At 43.3% G+C, this 18,789-nt stretch overlaps 1 protein-coding gene across 1 annotated transcript in view; it reads right to left on the reverse strand.

Moving 5' to 3' along the window:
- Positions 1 to 18,272, reverse strand: part of LOC103238151 (supervillin-like) — a 54,307-nt gene extending 36,035 nt beyond the window's left edge. Inside the window, 2 exon segments of the mRNA XM_037986454.2 lie at positions 9,217 to 9,343; positions 17,771 to 18,272. Of these exon segments, the coding sequence (XP_037842382.2) occupies positions 9,217 to 9,343; positions 17,771 to 18,018 (375 nt within the window). The 5' untranslated portion in view covers positions 18,019 to 18,272.
- Positions 18,273 to 18,789: the final 517 nt, after the last annotated feature.

Genomic DNA, 18,789 nt, shown 5'->3' on the forward strand with positions numbered 1-18,789 from the left:
ATAATATAGGTTGTTTATACTCCAAAGAATTTAATAAAAATTCTTTGCTCTTCTATTTTAGAACTCTTCTATTTTAGAATGCAAAATGTGAAAACAAAGAAGATGGATATCTTTGTCCATTTGCTTTTTTTCAGCTTCTTCATTATTGTCTTGTTTTTTTCCTTCTAATGTTTTCTTTCCTTGTTTAGAGAAGGACATATGTACAGTAATAAGTACTGTATCATTTCCCAGGTTTAGCTGATACACGTTGAGTGTTGACTGGAATAGTAAGAGAATTGGCAAAGAATCTGAACAGAAATCTCTACCCCATCTGTCCTTTATCCTTTCAAAGATAGATCCCATGAATGTGGTGGGGAGAGGCAGAGAGAGAGGGTGGAGGAGAAAATGAGTATTTGTGTATGTGTATGCACGTGTGTGTGTGTGTGTAGAAGGTAGTGAAACAGGTAGAAAGGACCGTCTTCTTTCAAAGATGGTCAGAGACTTGGTAGGTCACAGCTGGAAACTATGCAAAGACTGAATTAACATGAATGCTTTTAGGTTGTGTGATGTTGCTGATGGGTTTGCTTCTCTCTTTATACATCGACTGAGAAATCATAGCAAATCTCCCTTAATGTTTCTCACACAGGGATGTGACCCAACAAGGGAGAGCAGAACTAAGGCGTATTATAAGGATTAGGATAGATTTCAGGGTAAAACTCCACAACCGGAGAGCTTCATGGGAAGAAAATACTATGATCTGGTTTTTAAATTTTTATCTTATTCACATCTAGTTAAACTAAACTGTAAAGGAAGAAATTATAAGAGCACTTATTAAGCAATAGAAAAATGGTCAATGTAATAAAGTTGTACTTTTCAGTTTTCAGAAACGCTAGCATCATTTCGATTTCTACACACTGTGAAAGAAATTTAGCTTTGCACCTTCCTTAAGAGAAATTTCAGTCCCTCATCATTGCATACAGCCTCAAGTAGCCTGAACAAAAGATGAAGATCACGGGTCTAGGCTCAGATCTCTAAGTAACCGTTTTCCAGTCCTGTCACCATCTACCAGCTCCTAAGATGAAAAGAAGGGAATAAAGTGAAATCTTATTCTGGTATAGTCCTGAGGCATGTGAGAAAGAAGAGAATTCAGGCTGAAGCCTGACACAGAGACAAACAGTCCATTTAGACAGAGCCTGTGTGCTGTGTAAATGCTCTGTTTTCTTCTCTGAACCTTTGTATTATTAAATATTAAGACACCAGTACTGCTGGAGGAAAGAAAAGGAGTGACTCGACCTCTGAGAACATAGATGAGCTAGTGCTACATACTTGGTATGTAAAATATTTATATTCGGTTGGGAAAAACTGGTCAGAAGAAAAATATAGAATTTTTTGAAATTTTAATTTTGAAATGATGAAACATAAATGTATTTGGCAAATGTTATTTTCCCTCAAACTTAACAATATATGGAGATACATTCCCTGTTCATGGATGAGAAGACTCAATTTTGTCAAGATGTCAGTTTTTCCCAACTCGATCTATAAATGCAATGCAATTCCAAAGTCCCTGCAAAGTATTTTGAACATATTGACAAACTGATCATAAAGTTTACATGGAGAGTCAAAAGAGCCAGAATAGCCAACACAACACTGAAGGGGAAGAAAAAAGTTGGAGGGGCCAGGCGCGGTGACTCATGCCTGTAATCCCAGTACTTTGGGAGGCCGAGGCGGGTGGGTCATGAGGTCGGGAGATCGAGACCATCGTGGCTAACACGGTGAAACCCCGTCTCTATTAAAAATACAAAAAATTAGCCGGGCGTGGTGGCAGGAGCCTGTAATCCCAGCTACTCGGGAGGCTGAGGCAGGAGAATGGCGTGAACCTGGGAGGCGGAGCTTGAGGTGAGCCGAGATCGTGCCACTGCACTCCAGCCTGGGAGACAGTGCGAGACTCCACGTCAAAAAAAAAAAAAAAAAAAAAAAACCGTTGGAGGACCAACACCAGTCAACTTCAATACCTACTATAAAGCCTCAGTAATCAAGACTGTGTGGTACTAGTAAAAGGATAGACAAATAGATCAATGAAATAGAGTGCTCAATAATCAATTTGTGTAATATAGTCGACTGATCTTTGACAAGGAGCAAAAGCAATAGAATGAAGAAAAGATATTTTCAACAAATGAGTGCTGGAATAACTAGACATCCACATGTGAAAAAAAAAATCTAGATATAAATCTTTCACCATTCACAAAAATTAACTCAAACGGGATCACAAAGACCTAACTGTAAAATTCAAAACTGTAACACTCCTAGAAGATAACATAGGAGAATATTTATATTATTTTGGGTTTGATGATTAGTTTTTAGATGTAACACCAAAGGCAACATCTTAGAAAGAAATAACTAACAAGCTGGACTTCACTGAAATTAAAAACTTCTGTAAAAGACACTGTTAAAAGAATGAGAAGACAAACTACGAATGGGAGAAAATATTTGCAAAAGACATGTCTGATAAAGGACTGTTACCCAAAATATGCAAGTAACTCTTAAAACTCAACCATGGGGCCGGGGGCGGTGGCTCAAGCCTGTAATCCCAGCACTTTGGGAGGCCGAGACGGGCGGATCACTGGAGATCGAGACCCTCCTGGCTAACACGGTGAAACCCTGTCTCTACTAAAAAATACAAAAATCTAGCCAGGCGAGGTGGCGGGTGCCTGTAGTCCCAGCTACTCAGGAGGCTGAGGCAGGAGAATGGCATGAACCCGGGAGGTAGAGCTTGCAGTGAGCTGAGATCCAGCCACTGCACTCCAGCCTGGGCGGCAGAGCCAGACTCCGTCTCAAAAAAAAAAAAAAAAAAAAAAACAAACTCGACCATGGGAAAACAACCAGATTAACAAATAGGAAAAACATCTAAATACATACCTCACCAAAGAAGATATATAGATAGAAAATAAGCATATGGAAATATGCTGAATATCTCATTTGCAAATCCCTAATAATGGGATTTGCAAATTAAAACAACGTGACACTATTACACATCAATTAGGATGGCAAAAACCCAAGCACTGACAACACTAAATGCTGGCAAGGATATGAAGCAACAGGAACTCTCATTCATTGCTGGTGGAAATGCAAAATGGTGCAGCCGCTTTGGAAGACAGTTTGGAGGTTTCTCACAGAACTCAACATACTCTTACCATGTGATAAAGCAATCATGCTCCTTGATACTCAGATGAGTTGAAAACTTATGTCCAAACAAAAGCCTGCACGTGGATGTTTATATTACTTTGTTTATAATTGCCGATTGTTTATACAGCGAGAGGACAGAGACACTGTGAGAGAGGGGACAGAATCCCTGAGAGGGAGGGGACAGAGGCCCTGAGAGGGAGGGGACAGAAGGCCTATGAGGAAGGCGACAGAGAGCCTACGAGGGAGGGAACAGAGGCCCTACAAGGGAGGGGACAGAGACCCTAGAGGGAGGAGACAGGCCCTGTGAGGGAAGGGACAGAGTCCCTGAGAGGGAGGGGACAGAGGCCCTAGAGGGAGGGGACAGAGGCCCTAGAGGGAGGAGACAGGCCCTGTGAGGGAGGGGACAGAGGCCCTAGTGGGAGAGGACAGAGGCCCTAGAGGGAGGGGAAAGAGGCCCTAAAGGGAAGTGACGGGGCAAAGCCCTGCAGAGAGGAGATGGGAGCCTGGCATTCCTGGAAAAGCGGAGCTGTTTTGACACCAAGGACATTCCATGGGGAAATAAAAAAACAACTGTTCACATTTCTCATGTTATTCACCTATAGAGTGGCTCAGCCAGGCCGGGTCTCCCCTCCAGGGTGGGGTTCAGAGGGGCTACAGCGAGGATGGAGGGAAGGGACAGGGGGTCCGTGGTCTCTAGTTTTAATAGGGCCATTGGAACCTGCTTCTTCTGGTTCTTTATTAGGGTCACTGGAGGGGCCTCCCCTCGCTGAGTCTTCCTCCCTGTCCCTCCACACTCCAAACCACCTCCACCATATCCTCCTCCTCTAGGAACTGAGCAGGACAACATCCTCACTGGGCTGGAGCGAAGAACACGGCCACCTCTCCTGGGCTCCTGACTCAGGATCCAAGCTTGGAGGCTGAAAGGGGACACTCTCTGCTTAAACCAGTTTCATGACTATGAGGGGAATTAATGCCATCAAGTCCACCTGAAAATCTGAGCCAAGGATCAGTGTGTGTGTGACTGACCCTAAATACATGAAGAACCAATTAAACACACACCTGTGCACACACTTACAGACACAGACACACACACTCTCATAGACACACACACACTCATACACACACTCTCATAGATACACACTCAGCACACATATTCATAGATACACACACAATCTCATGGACACACACACACTCTCACAGACACAGACACACTGTCACAGATACACACTCAGAAACACTCTCATAGATACATACACACTTTCATAGACACACACACTCATACAGACACACTCTCATAGATACACTCTCACAAACACACACCTTCAATGATACACACACACACATTCTCTTATAGATGCACGCACACTCTCATGGCCACACACACAATAGTACTCAAACACACACATCCCCCTCTTTCACAGTGAAATATAGCAAAGAAATTATTCCCCAAATTAAACAGAAGTTCTTCCCCTGCTGCTCAGAACTTGCAGTGAGACTTAACATGAGTGGCTTTTCCTCACCTGATTAATCGACACAAAAGACAGGTATTTATGGGCAGCAGGAATAGCAGGAGAATAAGTAGAAGCATATACAGGTTCCTACAGAGCAAAGCAAGAGGATTTAAGGTGAAAAGAGAAGATTTATCAGAGCGGGGCCAGGCAGGGACATGGGGGAAGGAGAGACAGAACAATGATTTTTTCTAACAGAATGTTAATTTACTCATTGCAATTTCAGTTCTCTTTTCAAGAGAGTCCTCCCTTGAATGCTGATGCTAAAATAAATCCACACAAGCGCGGTAAATATACCTGAGTCAGCTTTGTGCAGTAATTAAATGAGTTAATTTATAGAAGATTGTTAGTTACAGAGAGAGGAACCATCACTTTCATTGACAGTTTTAACATTTAACAGAAAATATCTTCTTAAAAGTATTTTCATTACATTATTTAAAAAATAGTTTAAGGGCATGGGCTCAGCTCTCCACTCCGGGCAAAGGCTGCATCTGGTCTGGAGATAAGAAAAGCACCAGGGAGGGTGCACAAAGGAACCACCCAGGATCAGAAGTGTACACCCACGTGAAGTGTAATTCTGGCCACCATCTAGAGGACACCTGTGTTAGAGTCAGGCTTACCCAAAGCAGATTAGAAATGGCAATATCATCCGCAACTTCTCCTTCTTCCTACAGGTTAAAACAAACAGGGAACATTGCAGAGTATTGGAAGAGAAGAGCCTCATCAGGGCGTCGCAATTGCCTTCAAGTATTTCGTGCCTGGGTTCAAACAGCAGCATGCACGTGCTCACACAATGCAGTGATGTGAACCTTAGGCCAACTCATTCCCTGACTGCAGAATGAGCATCTGGAGTTTAGAGGTCATTCCACCAGCCTTTCTCTCCCTCCCATCCTCACACTTTAAAGTGACTTTTAAATTCTCCTGAATTGCGATCTGGAATTTCAATGGCAGCAGACACAGAGAATATAAATGTGCCAGATTCAGTTTTCTTGAAATTTCAGGCACTTGTTCTGGGGCTGTCATAGATCTGAGCTGGGTGCACTGACCTCACAGCTACTGAAGCACAGTAGGATATCCAGTTCCCATCTGGAACTCAGAAACAGACACAGGGTTTTAATGGCCAAGTCTATGAAGGGTTTTTGCTTCTTGGAAAAGGTCTGATTTGCTGGATGACTATCTTCACAAAAGATGGGGGGTCACCGTGTATGTCTAATTGCCGAATAAGCTGAAATGGGGTTGGAATTGAAAATAACTATTTGGTGAAAATAGATACATAACCGAAAGTTAGTTGTAACAGAGACTCCTGCCAAACCACTTCTTTGAGACTTTGCTTCATTTCGTTTTTCTCTCTCTGGTGAAATGAGTTTCCCTTCACTCCCCTCCTCTCTCTTTCTTTCTTTTCTTCTCGCTTTGTTGCCCAGGCTGGAGTGCACTGGTGTGATCATGGCTCACTGCACCCTCAACCTCCCAGACTCAAGCAATCCTCCCACTTCAGCCTCCCGAGTAGCTGGGATGACAGGTGTGCACCACCACACCTGGAAACTTTTTGCATTTTTTAGTACAGACCAGGTTTCACCATGTTGCCCAGGCTAGTCTCAAACTCCTGGGCTCAAGCAGTCCTCCCACCTTGGCTTCCCACAGTACTGGGATTACAGCGTGAGCCACTGCACCCAGCCCCAATATAAACCTTAACATAAAAGACCCAAAATGGGCCGGGCACAGTGGCTCACACCTGTAATCTCAGCACTTTGGGAGGCCAAGGCGGGTGGATCATGAGGTCAGGAGATTGAGACCATTCTGGTCAACATGGTGAAACCCTGTCTCTACTAAAAATAAAAATAAAAAATTAGCCGAGCATGGTGGCAGGCCCCTGTAGTTCCAGGTACTCAGGAGGCTGAGACAGGAGAATTACTTGAATCAGGGAGGTGGATGTTGCAGTGAGCCGAGGCTGCACCACTGCACTCCAGCCTAGGAGACAGAGCGAGACTCCACCTCAAAAAAAAAAAAAAAAAAAAAAAAGACCAAAAATGAGATGCTGGCTAGAGCACCTCAAATATGTTTTCTTTTTGGACCAATCCATTGACAGAGACAAAACAGTTATAGATTTTTCATGGCATCCTTTAGTATATTTTTAAATGTGACTCTGGAAAATTTCAAAACCACCTACGTGGCACACATTATATATTTTTATAGGACAGTGCTGACTTCCATGCTGCATGTATTTTCATAGGAACAAGGGAAGGAACTTCTAGAGTCCCGTCTCTTTCCTGCCTCTTCTACATTTCCACAGACTGCACACTCATGGCAGCAGGCTCTCAGCACACAAAAGGAACGCAGGAACTGTGAAGGGCGTGATGAAGGGCGTGACTGTAACACCGGCTCCTTTCTGCCCTTGGTGCTAAAGATGGAAGGTTCCGGCACCTGCTCTCCTGGGTACCTCTCCATCAGCAAGGCTAGAGCTACTCCGTGCAGCAAGCGCCCCTGTTCAGGCCCCACGTGTCATGACTGTCTGTCCTTCTCCGGGGCAGCATTCAGACCCCCACAAGCAGTGGGCGTATCAAGCCTCCTCAGCTATTGGGGAACTCCCTTAAGACAGACTAGGTTTAAGGCGCCTCACCCACCACATGTGAGCACAGCCAGGGGGGTGACTGAAAACAGTGCCAGCCCTCGGGAAGGAATGAGAAACACCTGACCTCAACAGAACCTGAGATTGCCCAATGTGGGCTACAAGGGCCTAAGACAGATCGGCTTATTTTAACTTCAAAGAGCTTATTGCCTCCAGCCAAAGGGAAGCAGGCCACTGAGGAAGAGTGGGAGAGTTCACCGCTGCTGCAGGAACAGCAGCCTCCACGCGCCCAGAGGCGGCATTTCCCATTCCAGCCCCATCCTGCTTGGAAGTCCTGGGGCTTCAGGTCACTGGGTTTTCTACCCCAAGGGCAACTGCAGTCAACTGGCCTCTCTTGCCTTCTTAAAACCTTAGCCAGCCTTCAGGCGGTTCGGATCTCATCCTCCACTCAAAGCCTTCTGGCTTCCACACCTAAGGTGATCCTCCGTTCTTCTAAGGGGTAACGCACCTATTTCACTATTCACCGGGAACCTCTCCTGCTTTGTGCTTTTTGGCTTCATTTAAATTTCCACCGGCTCTCTGGGACTCCCAGTTCCTGATGGGCTGGGGAGTCTCTGCACCTTCCAAAATGTCAGACAAGGGGCCGGCGCTGCTTGGTGCCAGGACATAGTAGCTGGCAGGTTTGCTAATGAGGAATGTGTTCAAGTTGTTTTTGGAGCAATGATTTCAAGATTCTTTTAAATAAAGTTTGTGGGTAGCGGGGATACATTATTTGACAGATGGATTTTCTTTCACTTCAGGATCTCATTTTTGAAACCTGGATTTGACATGGTGTGTGAAAAATATGTGCATGTTGGCATACTTTCTAAACATCTAGTTATATTTGAGAACTTTACAAATGGCCGAGGGTTAAATCCTTTAGTTATATTATCTTTAACACCACATAAGTCTCAAAGAAGAGAATTCAAATTGCCATTACAATGTAACCTAAGAAGACACAGAAGTATCGGATGAAATAGTGTCAGAGCTCCTGACTCACCCTTCTATGGGCACATCTCATTTTTATGTAAGTTTCTTAATGCATGAAAGTCACACTCATCATCTCTCCCTTCCACAGATGCTTAACTCATTTTAGAGCTAGAAGGGGCCTGGGGATCATCTGGTTGAAAGCATTCTTTTTCTTTTCTACTTGAAGACTTCTGATCCTAGAAAGTGAGCAGGGAGTGCGCCACCGGTGCATCATTTCGCCTCCAGCCAGAAGGTGCATTTGCAATTGTAGGGCCAGCCAGCAAGTCAGTCACCATCAGTTTTGAAAGTGTGCACTACCTGGTCAAAAGTTGGTCATCATCACATCTGTAATTTAACATTTCATCAATACTTTCACATATGAAATGCTTGCTAGTATTGATCACCATGCATTACCTAATTTTGTTTCAACTTGTAACATACATTACTGTATATTCTCAATAAAAGGCATAGCTACTCATGAAACACGCTTAAATGATGAACTAAATACTCATAAACCACAATTAAGTCCTTACTTTTTATACTTAGGTTTAAAATATCTACATAGGAAAATCAAGTCCATATTTTATGTGCAACTTAAAGATGTTAGCTGCATATTTTATATGCAACTTAAAGATGTTCAATTTTTTTCATTATAAAGGCTTTAATAACATTCTAAAGCCAGACTTCATTTAAGAAGGTTTTTAAACTGAAGAAAAAGTACACACTTTAACATTCAGTCACTTGTTTCTGACACAGTGTGCGTGTGTTGCTGATCCCAGTTCTAAAACACCTCCAGGCACAGCCTTCCACCCAATTTTACCTGCTCTGTGACAGGCTCTCAGCGTGTATCCTAAGGGCAAAAACGCACAAATGCTTCACAGAGAAGGAATTAGGTGGCACATGCTTGTCTCTTTGATGCACTTCCAAGAGTGGTGTTAGTCTGAAGGCTTTTCCTAACACGAGGAACGTTACCTTCTTGATGAGGGACCGCCCTGCTTCCTGAGTGTGCAGGCTGCTGGCCAAAGCCTTGCCGCCCTCCTGCCTCCTGCTGAGTCTGTTTCTCCAATCTTCCTCCCTGCTTTTCTGCAACAGTGCCAATCTAGGAGGAAAACATGCCAGCCACAAAGAGTTCAGCACCAAACTCTTCCTTGTGATGGAACCATAATCTAGGTAAGTGAGAATGCTTTGGCCAAGACACGACCACAGCCACCTCATTTTAACATTCTGAATTTCATTTATTCTGAAAATAGCATGTCTGGAAAAATAATAAAGTCCCTTTTCTAAGATGGCCCCGAAGATTTTACAGTTGATTGAAACACAGAGCCGAAATGTGACTTGCTAGATAAAAGATGCACCGTCATCCCAGCCAAGGAACGTTTTCCCTTGCCCTTGGGCTGAGATCAAGAGAACCGTCCTCAGAGAAAAAATGTCTTCTAGTGACGCCTTCTGTTCACTTGGTGAAATAACATGAAAGGACTAAAGCTGTATCTTAGTTCCTACTTGCAGAAAATAATGCAGACGTGGGCTTAAAAACCTAAAGCTATGAGGCACTTACAGTCTCTTAATATCATCCCTTTCAATTAGAGGTAAAATTTGATGTGTTTATGACTGCTTCTCCTCAGGTATTCTAAGCCCTGTTCTTTTCCTACAAATGAATTTGGTCTTTCTAATCCGTCTTCTTTAAACAGAAACTATTTTCTACCAACCCATTTAAAAAAAATTATCACTTCAACTTTCCTCACAGGAAAGGCATATACAAAAAAAGAATCTAATTAACTGAGGTTGTTACCTAACTCGCTTTAGTTCAACAATGGCATGACTAGGAATTTGCTTGAATATTGGAATCTTGAGAGGTTATTTTTCACAAACATGAGGCTGTTTCAGCTAACTGTATCACCATGAATGAAGAAATCTTAGGCATTTGCATTGGACAAACAAACATGGGAAAGATAAAAGGTAAAAAAAAGATGATGATCATTAAACTCATTTGAGCTGTTGTTCAAACAATTTAAAGAGTAGGGACAAAACCAAATAACTAGATCCCTTCCCCTCTGTGCTGGACCTGATGGGCGAGGTCTTCTCAATATCACTAATGCATAATCCATAAATGTTGTATTTTTTATTTTTATAAATTTGTTTTAGAGATGGGGTCTTACTTTATCACCAAGGCTGGAGTGCAGCAGCATAATCATGGCTCAGTACAGCCTCAAATTCCTGGGCTCACGTGGCTCTCCCATCTCGCCTCCATAGTGGCTAGGATGACAGGTGTGCATCACTATGCCTGGTTAATTTTTAAAACTTCCATTTGGTAGAGACAGGGTCTTGCTCTGTTGCCTAGGCTGGTTTCGAACTCCTGGCCTCAAGCAATCCCCCTGCCTCAGCCTTCCAAACTGCTGAGATTACAGGCGTGAGACACCACGTCTAGACAACAGTGTATTTTAAAGCAGCACATCAGCTCTGGTCCCAATTTGGCCACTAACTCCCTTTGAGTACCTCGGCTCTCCCTCCCGTATCTGCCACATCAGGAACTGGACCAGATGATCTCTAAGGGTCTTTCTTCCAAGCTTCCCGATTCCCATTAAATATTTGTTTTGGAGATGAGATGAGATATATCCTATGATAAATGTTTTGTTAAGTTAAAAAAAAAACAAATTTTTTGTATTTAAGAATCCAGTGACGTCTACATATGTGTACACAATTACATCTATACTTGTCTCTTCACTCAGTCAAATAATGGGAAGTAAGCCGTGAAGAAAGGAATTCCCCAAAGGAGGCAGGAGCTTTGAACTCTGGACCTGCCCCCTTCCTCAATCTCCTCCTTCTCCTCCCTTCCTTTCTGTTTTCCTCTTTCTCCTAAGTGGCAGCAGATACGATCTCACATGCCCGTTCTCTAGAACTGTGGTAAGGCTGCCTTGTCAATCTCATGCAGATCCCTTTGGTCAAGGTCTCATTCAGTCCTAACTCCTGTAATTCTCAAAGGTTGAACAACACCCTGCACGCTAGTTCGTGGGCTTGGACACAAAGTCCAAATTCCTTCAAGAGTTTTAATCCGCATCATTTCATACTATATAATAACTATGATTCATCTTTTCTCCAATTATTTTAAATGAGTCAGTTTTATTCTAATAAAATAATCTCACAAAATGAAATCATTAAAAGAAATTGGTATTTGCATGCTGTGCTTGAGCTTTCAAAGCACCAGTAAATGAGACTTTCAAAAAGTAAGCATGCCAGCACTTTAATACCCCAATGAGAAGGAAGAAGTCCTTCCAGTTCATCATCTCGTGGAGCCAGGCACTCATCTCATTGATATTCTCCTTGAAACTGGCCCCAGAACCAGCTTCTCTCACTTCACCTTCGACCCAGGCCAGCAGCTACTCCTCTTGACCATCCACCTTGTTAATCAGGTTGGATCCAAATGATGAATTTAAAAACAATCAAATTCATCTTCCTGAGTTTATTAGAAGTCATGAGCTCCGGTCTTTGAAGACCTTCTGAAAAAGAAGCTCTCAAAAGTCTGGGGCAAGGACACCAGCACCTGTGTCATCGGACGGTTTCCCTGGTGGTTGCTTTGTGGCATCTAAAACTGACTTGGAAAAACACAAGCTGTGGCATCTGAGATCACCGCCTCATCCACCTTATACTCTGCGATTGGCACGGCGACCTGAGACACGGGGAACTGTTATCCCCATTCCCACCGACAAGGAACATGGGAACATCCGGGTCAAGAATTCCATTGGCTGAGGTCACACTGAATGTTAGTGGGCAGAGAGACGTGACTGCAGCCCTTGCCTGCCTGTGCTTGTTTCACTGCAGTAGAACATTAGCTGACCAGACACATTTTTGTCACACCGTTTTAGGAATGGCATAGGATTCTTACAAGGTTTTTCCTTTCTTATAAGGTTTCTTATAAGGTTTTTCCCACCATGGGAAGGTCTCCAAAGAATTTCTCCATTCCAAAACCCTAAAGTTTTGCTTCTACATGTGCTGGCAGAGTTACCACTAGGGACTCCGAAGACTATAGAGTAACCAGAATAACCTGGAAGAAACTGTGCTTCCATGGAGCCCACATGGCACTTGGAGCCAGCCCTCGCCTCCAGCCTATGGAGCACATGATGAATAACTCGTAAATAACACGCACTAAAACTTGAGTGGGTTCTTCCTGTCCCTTTTGATTTCCTCATTGGTGTTCACCATGCTGAGGAGGGAGGGAGATCTTCCCAAATGTGTTCCTTCCTCCTGTGAGCTCACAGCCCTCCGGCTCACCGCAGACTGCCAGGCTCTGAGAGGGTCGAGGAGCCGACGTCTGGGTCTACCCAGGACATAAATTCCTGCTGGTGCAATTCAAACAACTGTCAGCGCTTCTGACAACTGCCAAGCCGAAGTGCTGTTTGTAGGACTGTGATGCTGGGAGCATGGGCAGCGGCTTGGCCTGGGGCTGTGTAAATCCAGGGAGTGGCACGACACTGGCCCACTTACCTGACGCCTGGTCTAGGGCCACCGTGACAGGTGCCTGCCAGGCTACCCGGGGAAACGGTGCCTCTTCTTCCATACCTCACACTATTCCAGCAGGGAATGCTGGCCTGAGAGCCCTGCTTGGTGAGAACAAGGACTTCAGACCCAGAGCAGTCAGGGCTGGGTCAAACAGGAGACATGACAACCACGTGCCCCTAATATTAAATAAGGTGTGTTTTCTCTCTCTCTTTTTTAGAATTCTCCTTTCATTTTAGAGAATTATAGGCACCCCATAGATCTCAGATAAGGCTGAACAGCATACATAAATACTTAAATTAGATCGTGGTCTTGGCTGGTTCACAAGTTGGAGACGCGAAAGAACTAAAGTGTCTCTTAAGTGGGAGACATATCAAACACCAGAAAAGGAGGGCCAGCATGGTGGCTCACACCTGTAATCCCAGCACCTTGGGAGGCTGAGGTGGGAGGATCGCTTGAGGCCAGGAGGTGGCGACCAGACTGGGCCACAGAGCAAAACCCTGTCTTTACAAAAAAATGAAAATAAGAAATCAGCTGAGCCTGGTGGTGTGCGCCTGTAGTACCAGCTACTTGGGAGGCTGAAGCAGGAGGACCATTTGAGTCCCAGGAGACTGAGGCTGCAGTGAGCTATGATCACACCACTGCACTCCAGTGTGGGTAATAGAACAAGACTCTGCCTAGAAAAAGAAGAGAAAAAAGAAAAGAAAGAGAGCAAAGGGGAACTGCATCTCTATTCTTATTCCTACATAAATCTGGGGCCCTGTAGTGGCTGAAATCTCCCAGCTACAAGGTAAGACCCAGGAGTTTGGAGACAGGGAGACAGCCTCTGGCTGGATGGGACGGGGAAGGGTGGGTGGTTGGGGCGGGGGCGGGCAGGCAGGAAACACAGGAGCCTTCAGCCGGCCCCTCTATAGCAGAACTCCACAGAGGCGTGAGGTGGATTCTGCGATAGTTCAGGGAGTTCCACTAAGTCCTTACATGCCACCAATTTCCCGAAGTGAAACAAAGGCTCTTTTATTATTTTCCAATATTTTTCTTTGCCAGATAAGAAAGCCCAGATGCCACTGTTTCTGACATGGTGGAGATCAGATTTCTAAAGGCCTAACGTACTCTTTAAGTAATAGCAAAGTTTTTATCCCTAAATAACTTAAGAATTATTTAATTCACAATGTTTCTCAAAGAAGTTCCCAAACAAGAACCATTTAAACACAAATAATTTAGACAGTTATAAAACAACAATTTTACTAATCCAGTGGGAAAAGTCAATTACATCCTATGTTTTATGCTGGTTATGGTTCAAATTTGACATTCACAATGTCAGAAGAGATGAAAACTGAAAAATAACTTTTTGGTAGATTTCCTTGAGCAGCAAACATTTTCTAAAAATGGAGGGTGTGGAGGGTTTCCTTTAATTTCTTAATTTCTCCACTTTTTGTCTACAAGTGGGGATAATATTGCTTTCTTCTGAAGGCTCTCTTCAACATCAGAGGAGGTATCATGTGCAAAATGCGGAAGGCAGTCTGTGATGCTGGGTAGCACTGAGCACGCAGCACTCAATATCGTCAGGCCCCAGACAGGGGAGAGACTGACACAACAAGGCTGAAGCAGACAGACCTGCCCTCTTTAGTGGGCACAGCCATTGATAAAAAACGATAAAGGAAATCTGTAAATTCCAGGCTCTATTTCTTAGACTCTGAAATGTGAATGTGGATGTGTAATTTGAAATAAGCGATGTTAAGAGCATGTGCACTGAGAAAATTCATGAAGAAAGAGGGTGTGTCTTTCTAACACTGCTGTCTAGCTGGAATTTCTGTCCTCTTACCGTATTCTCCTGGATAGAGTACACAGGGCTGGCTGCTCTAACATCAATCTGAGCACACTGCAGTTTTGCCGTGGACCAGGGGAGAGTTGGAGACATGGCTCCTAGGTCAGTTATATTCACTACATGGCCCTGGAGGCTACCAGAGCTAAATCCCTCCTTTGGTAAAATGAGGCAGTCAGAGGTATGTAGAATAAAGTCTGGAAGTCCTATGATTTTATATACTTCTTCCTCAAGAAAGAAAAGTAAAGCCCAAATAAATGTAGGAAAAACATTCTTATTTTAAATAGTTTAAGCTTCATTATTTCATTTTCACAAAAGGGAGAGATTAAAGTCTCATTTATGAAAAAGCTATCATAGATAAATTGTAAAAATATGTGGTTTAGGCTGGGTATGGTGGCTCATGTCTATAATCACAGCACTTTGGGGGGCCAAGGTGGGTGGATCACCTGAGGTCAGGAGTTCCAGACCAGCCTGGCCAACATGGTGAAACCCCATCTCTACTAAAAATACAAAAATTAGCTGGGTATGGTGGCACATGCCTGTAATCCTAGCTACTTGGGAGGCTGAGGCAGGAGAATCACTTGAACCCAAGAGGCGGAGGTTGCAGTGAGCCGAGGTTGTGCCATTGCATTCCAGCTTGGGCAACAAGAGCGAAACTCCATCTCAAAAAATAAATAAATAAATATAAATAAAATATGTGGTTTAGTTTTTTCCAGCAAAGTACAAATAAAAGTACTGTCAAGGTAAGTGGGAAAAGATCACTGGCAATATATTTTGCATTAGTGTAATTTATTACAAACATAGCTGCTAAATAAAGTGTCCCTTGTCCTTTCTTAAACATATTTTAACAAACTGAATAGCTGAATATCAATCAAGCGTTCATTTCTATGATGATTCTGAACAGACTGGGCTCGGGGATCTCTTGGAGACCAGGATAAGTTATGGCTTCTGTTAGCCGGCAGGTGTGCGTGCTCACGCATTCAATTCTGAATGCACTTCCGGGCCATTCACAGAAACTTTACAGCCATCCTTGAACGCCCTAGATGTCCACAAAGCCCAAACTAAGAAGCTGCATCTTTCCAGTATCTCAGTTTTAAAAATGAGAATTTTACAGTAAGATTAAAACTTTCAGAAAAACACGGATCAACTAAAATTTACCTAAAAACAGGCAAGTAAATCAGGAATTATTGCTTAGTGGGTAGACACAGGACTTCTTCATCAAAAGTCCTAAGTCCTGATGGACAGAATATTCCCAAAGATGAGAAGCCTCCTTTAAAAGCCTTTGAAAGAAAGGGGCATAATATTAGTATTTTCCACTGGGGAATACCCCAGAGATATTTTCTCATGTGTAAAACATCAGAACTTGTGTATGAGTGACATTTATTGCTAATTTCCTTAAATGATCTCTCTTCTTCCTCACCAAACCAGTTATCAACACTTGGGTTTCTGGGATGAAACTCTCTTCAAGCCCCATTTCCATGGAAGAGAACTTCAAGCCTCAGTAGGCCCAACTGCTTCCCCAATTGAAGACATCCTTTGCCTCACTTCACTGACCCCTCTGCCCCTTCCCTCAGCCTGCCAGGTCTAACTTTTCATGAATCTTAAGTAAGTAAAGGAGAAAGTCAATCAGATTTAACCATCTTATTAATTTGTCAGTTGAAAAAGATGGCATCTATTATTTTATAAATAATGTTCAAGAAGCTTGGCTTAAAACTAGAAAGAAGGGCCAGGCATGGTGGTGCACATCTGTAATCTCTATACTTTGGAAGGCAGAGGTGAGAGGCTTGCTTGAGGCCAGAAATTCGAGAACAGCCTTGGCAATATAGTGAGACTCCCATCTCCAGAAAGAGTTTTTGTTGTTGTTGTTGTTGTTGTTAATTAGCCAGGCATGATGGTGCACACCTATTGTCCCAGCTACTGTGGAGGCTGAGGCAGGAGGATCACTTGAGCCCAGGAGTTCGAGGCTGCAGTGAGCTATGATTATACCACTACACATCAGCCTGGGCAACAGAGGGACAGAGGGAGACCCTGTCTCTGAAAAAAAAAAAAAAAAAGAAAGAAAGAAAGAAAAGAAAAGACTTTTCCTTGTGGTTTGGTATAGTCTTAGGCAGTTTGAAATGTATCTAGAAAAATAACCATGGTCAGTGCCTAACAAAGCATGCAGACTTCTATATGGTGGCAGGTGTAAGGAAGGGTCGAGGCTGGCGAAACTGTGGGAAAAGGTGTTGGAAATGGTTCTCCTAATATGGAGTCGACATGACTTTTCTTCACCCAGTTTTCCTGTCACTATTCCATCATATTTTTGTCCTACTGAAGACTTTTTCCTTTTTGTACAAATTGATGTGGTACATGAGAAATTTTGTTACACGTATGTAATGTGTAGAGACCCAGTCAGGGTATTCAGGCTGTGTCCATCACCTGAGTACTGTACATTTTTATTTAGTCACCCTATTCTGCTATCAAACCCTGAATTTATTTCCACTATTATATCTTTTGGTGCTTAATTCAACTGTGGTTAAAAGTTCACAAGGAAAACACACCCCCAAGGTAATTTACTTCCAATTCTCTGTATCTGTCTCATTTAAATATATTCCTCTGCACCCTACCTCATTATTTTGAAAGAAATTAGGCTACTGTGTTATTTGATGCTGAAATGCAATCTTACAAGCTATTACCTGACATACAATTTCTAAATGCAGTTCAGAAAAGTCATCCATTTTACAATCTGTAAGGGAAACAAAACTTGGATTCTAAGCCCAAAGATGTATGTCCTGTATGTACATTTATCTTCACTCCCTCTACACATACTTCACACAAAGCCACAAGTGGTTTGTGCATTCGATATGAATCCTGTGTATTTAAAAGTGGAAAAGCCAAGATCTCAGCTCCTGTTACTAGATAGTCCAAGAATTTAATATTATAAAAGACATTGGGACAGTGGAAGCAAATAAATAAAGCAGAAATCTGTTTCTGTTTGTTTTCTCATCTGCGTCTGGAACCGGCCCTGTTGTCATTACCAAACCAGGCTCACGAGCAAAGGCAGTTCACTCTCAAACACCTCAGCTTCCTAGAATTACTCCAGGACAACAGCACAGCCCTGTGAGAAGCTGAATGTGTGATTTCATCTCTTTGCCCATCACCCAGATCGTTTTCTAAAGCAAGCTGTAAGGTCCTCCCCGAGAGAATTACTTTTCGCTCACCGAATCTCATTACCTTTCTTTAATAGACATGGCTTTGCTGGGTGAGTCAAGAAGGCCCTCCCCTGCCGGCGTTTTGATCTCTCCAGCAGCAAACATCGCACATGGATTCTTGCAGAGCTTCTCCTGTGGCTGTTCCGAAGAATCCTGGGGCTTCCAGGACACCGGGGCTGCGGTTTGAGCAACAGTTTTCCCAGCAGCTGTCCCCGTCTGCTGGGAAGTGGGCTCCCCGAACTCTGCCGCTGGGAAGGAAAAGAGCAGCATCAACACTGAACTCCTCAGGTGAACGTTCTTCCAGCGATTCGCCCCCAGCAGCGAAGCTCTGGGAGTTCAAGCCGTGGGCAGAGGGCGGGTGACCCAATCCACCGGGATTTATGCAAATCTGCAGCACGCTACACTTCCCGGAGGGTTACCCACACGGCAAAATGCTTCGTGGCAATTGGTTTCTCTCCTGTGTGCCAGACACAGGAAGTCAGCTTTAACCATTTACTCCTGAACGATTTAATTCTCCAAAACAATACTTTAACATTCAAATGTGCTATACTCACAAACCAAAACCCTTATTATAACTTACACTGTATTGTTTTATGCAAATCCGTATATTATGTCTGTAGTTTAGAATATGGTTTTCAATCTAATTTTTTAAAGTATCAGTGTCCTTACAAAATCTATAGACACATCAAAGTAGATTTATTGAGCCTAAAAAGGAGATTTTAAAAAATGTATTTACTGCTTTGCTCCCATGGGTAGCTACTTCTTATTTTACACCAGTCATTCAAATATTTACTTAAAAAAAACTGATTTGCAAAGAGTTCCTAGAGAGTGCAAGGATATACTTAGCTACAAATGCACCAAGAAACTGAGGAGCAACTGGAGGAGGAACTGCAGGCAGCTGATCTAACAGCAGGTCCACAGAACGGGGCACTGACATGGAGGCCTTTTGGGATGTCAGTAACCTAATGGGATGAACTTTTTTTTTTCAAGAAGGATATCTATGTGTCCAATGCAAGCACATAAACAACTAAAAAAAAAAAA

Source organism: Chlorocebus sabaeus, chromosome 9 (assembly GCF_047675955.1).
Source record: "Chlorocebus sabaeus isolate Y175 chromosome 9, mChlSab1.0.hap1, whole genome shotgun sequence".
Taxonomy (NCBI): Eukaryota; Metazoa; Chordata; class Mammalia; order Primates; family Cercopithecidae; genus Chlorocebus; species Chlorocebus sabaeus.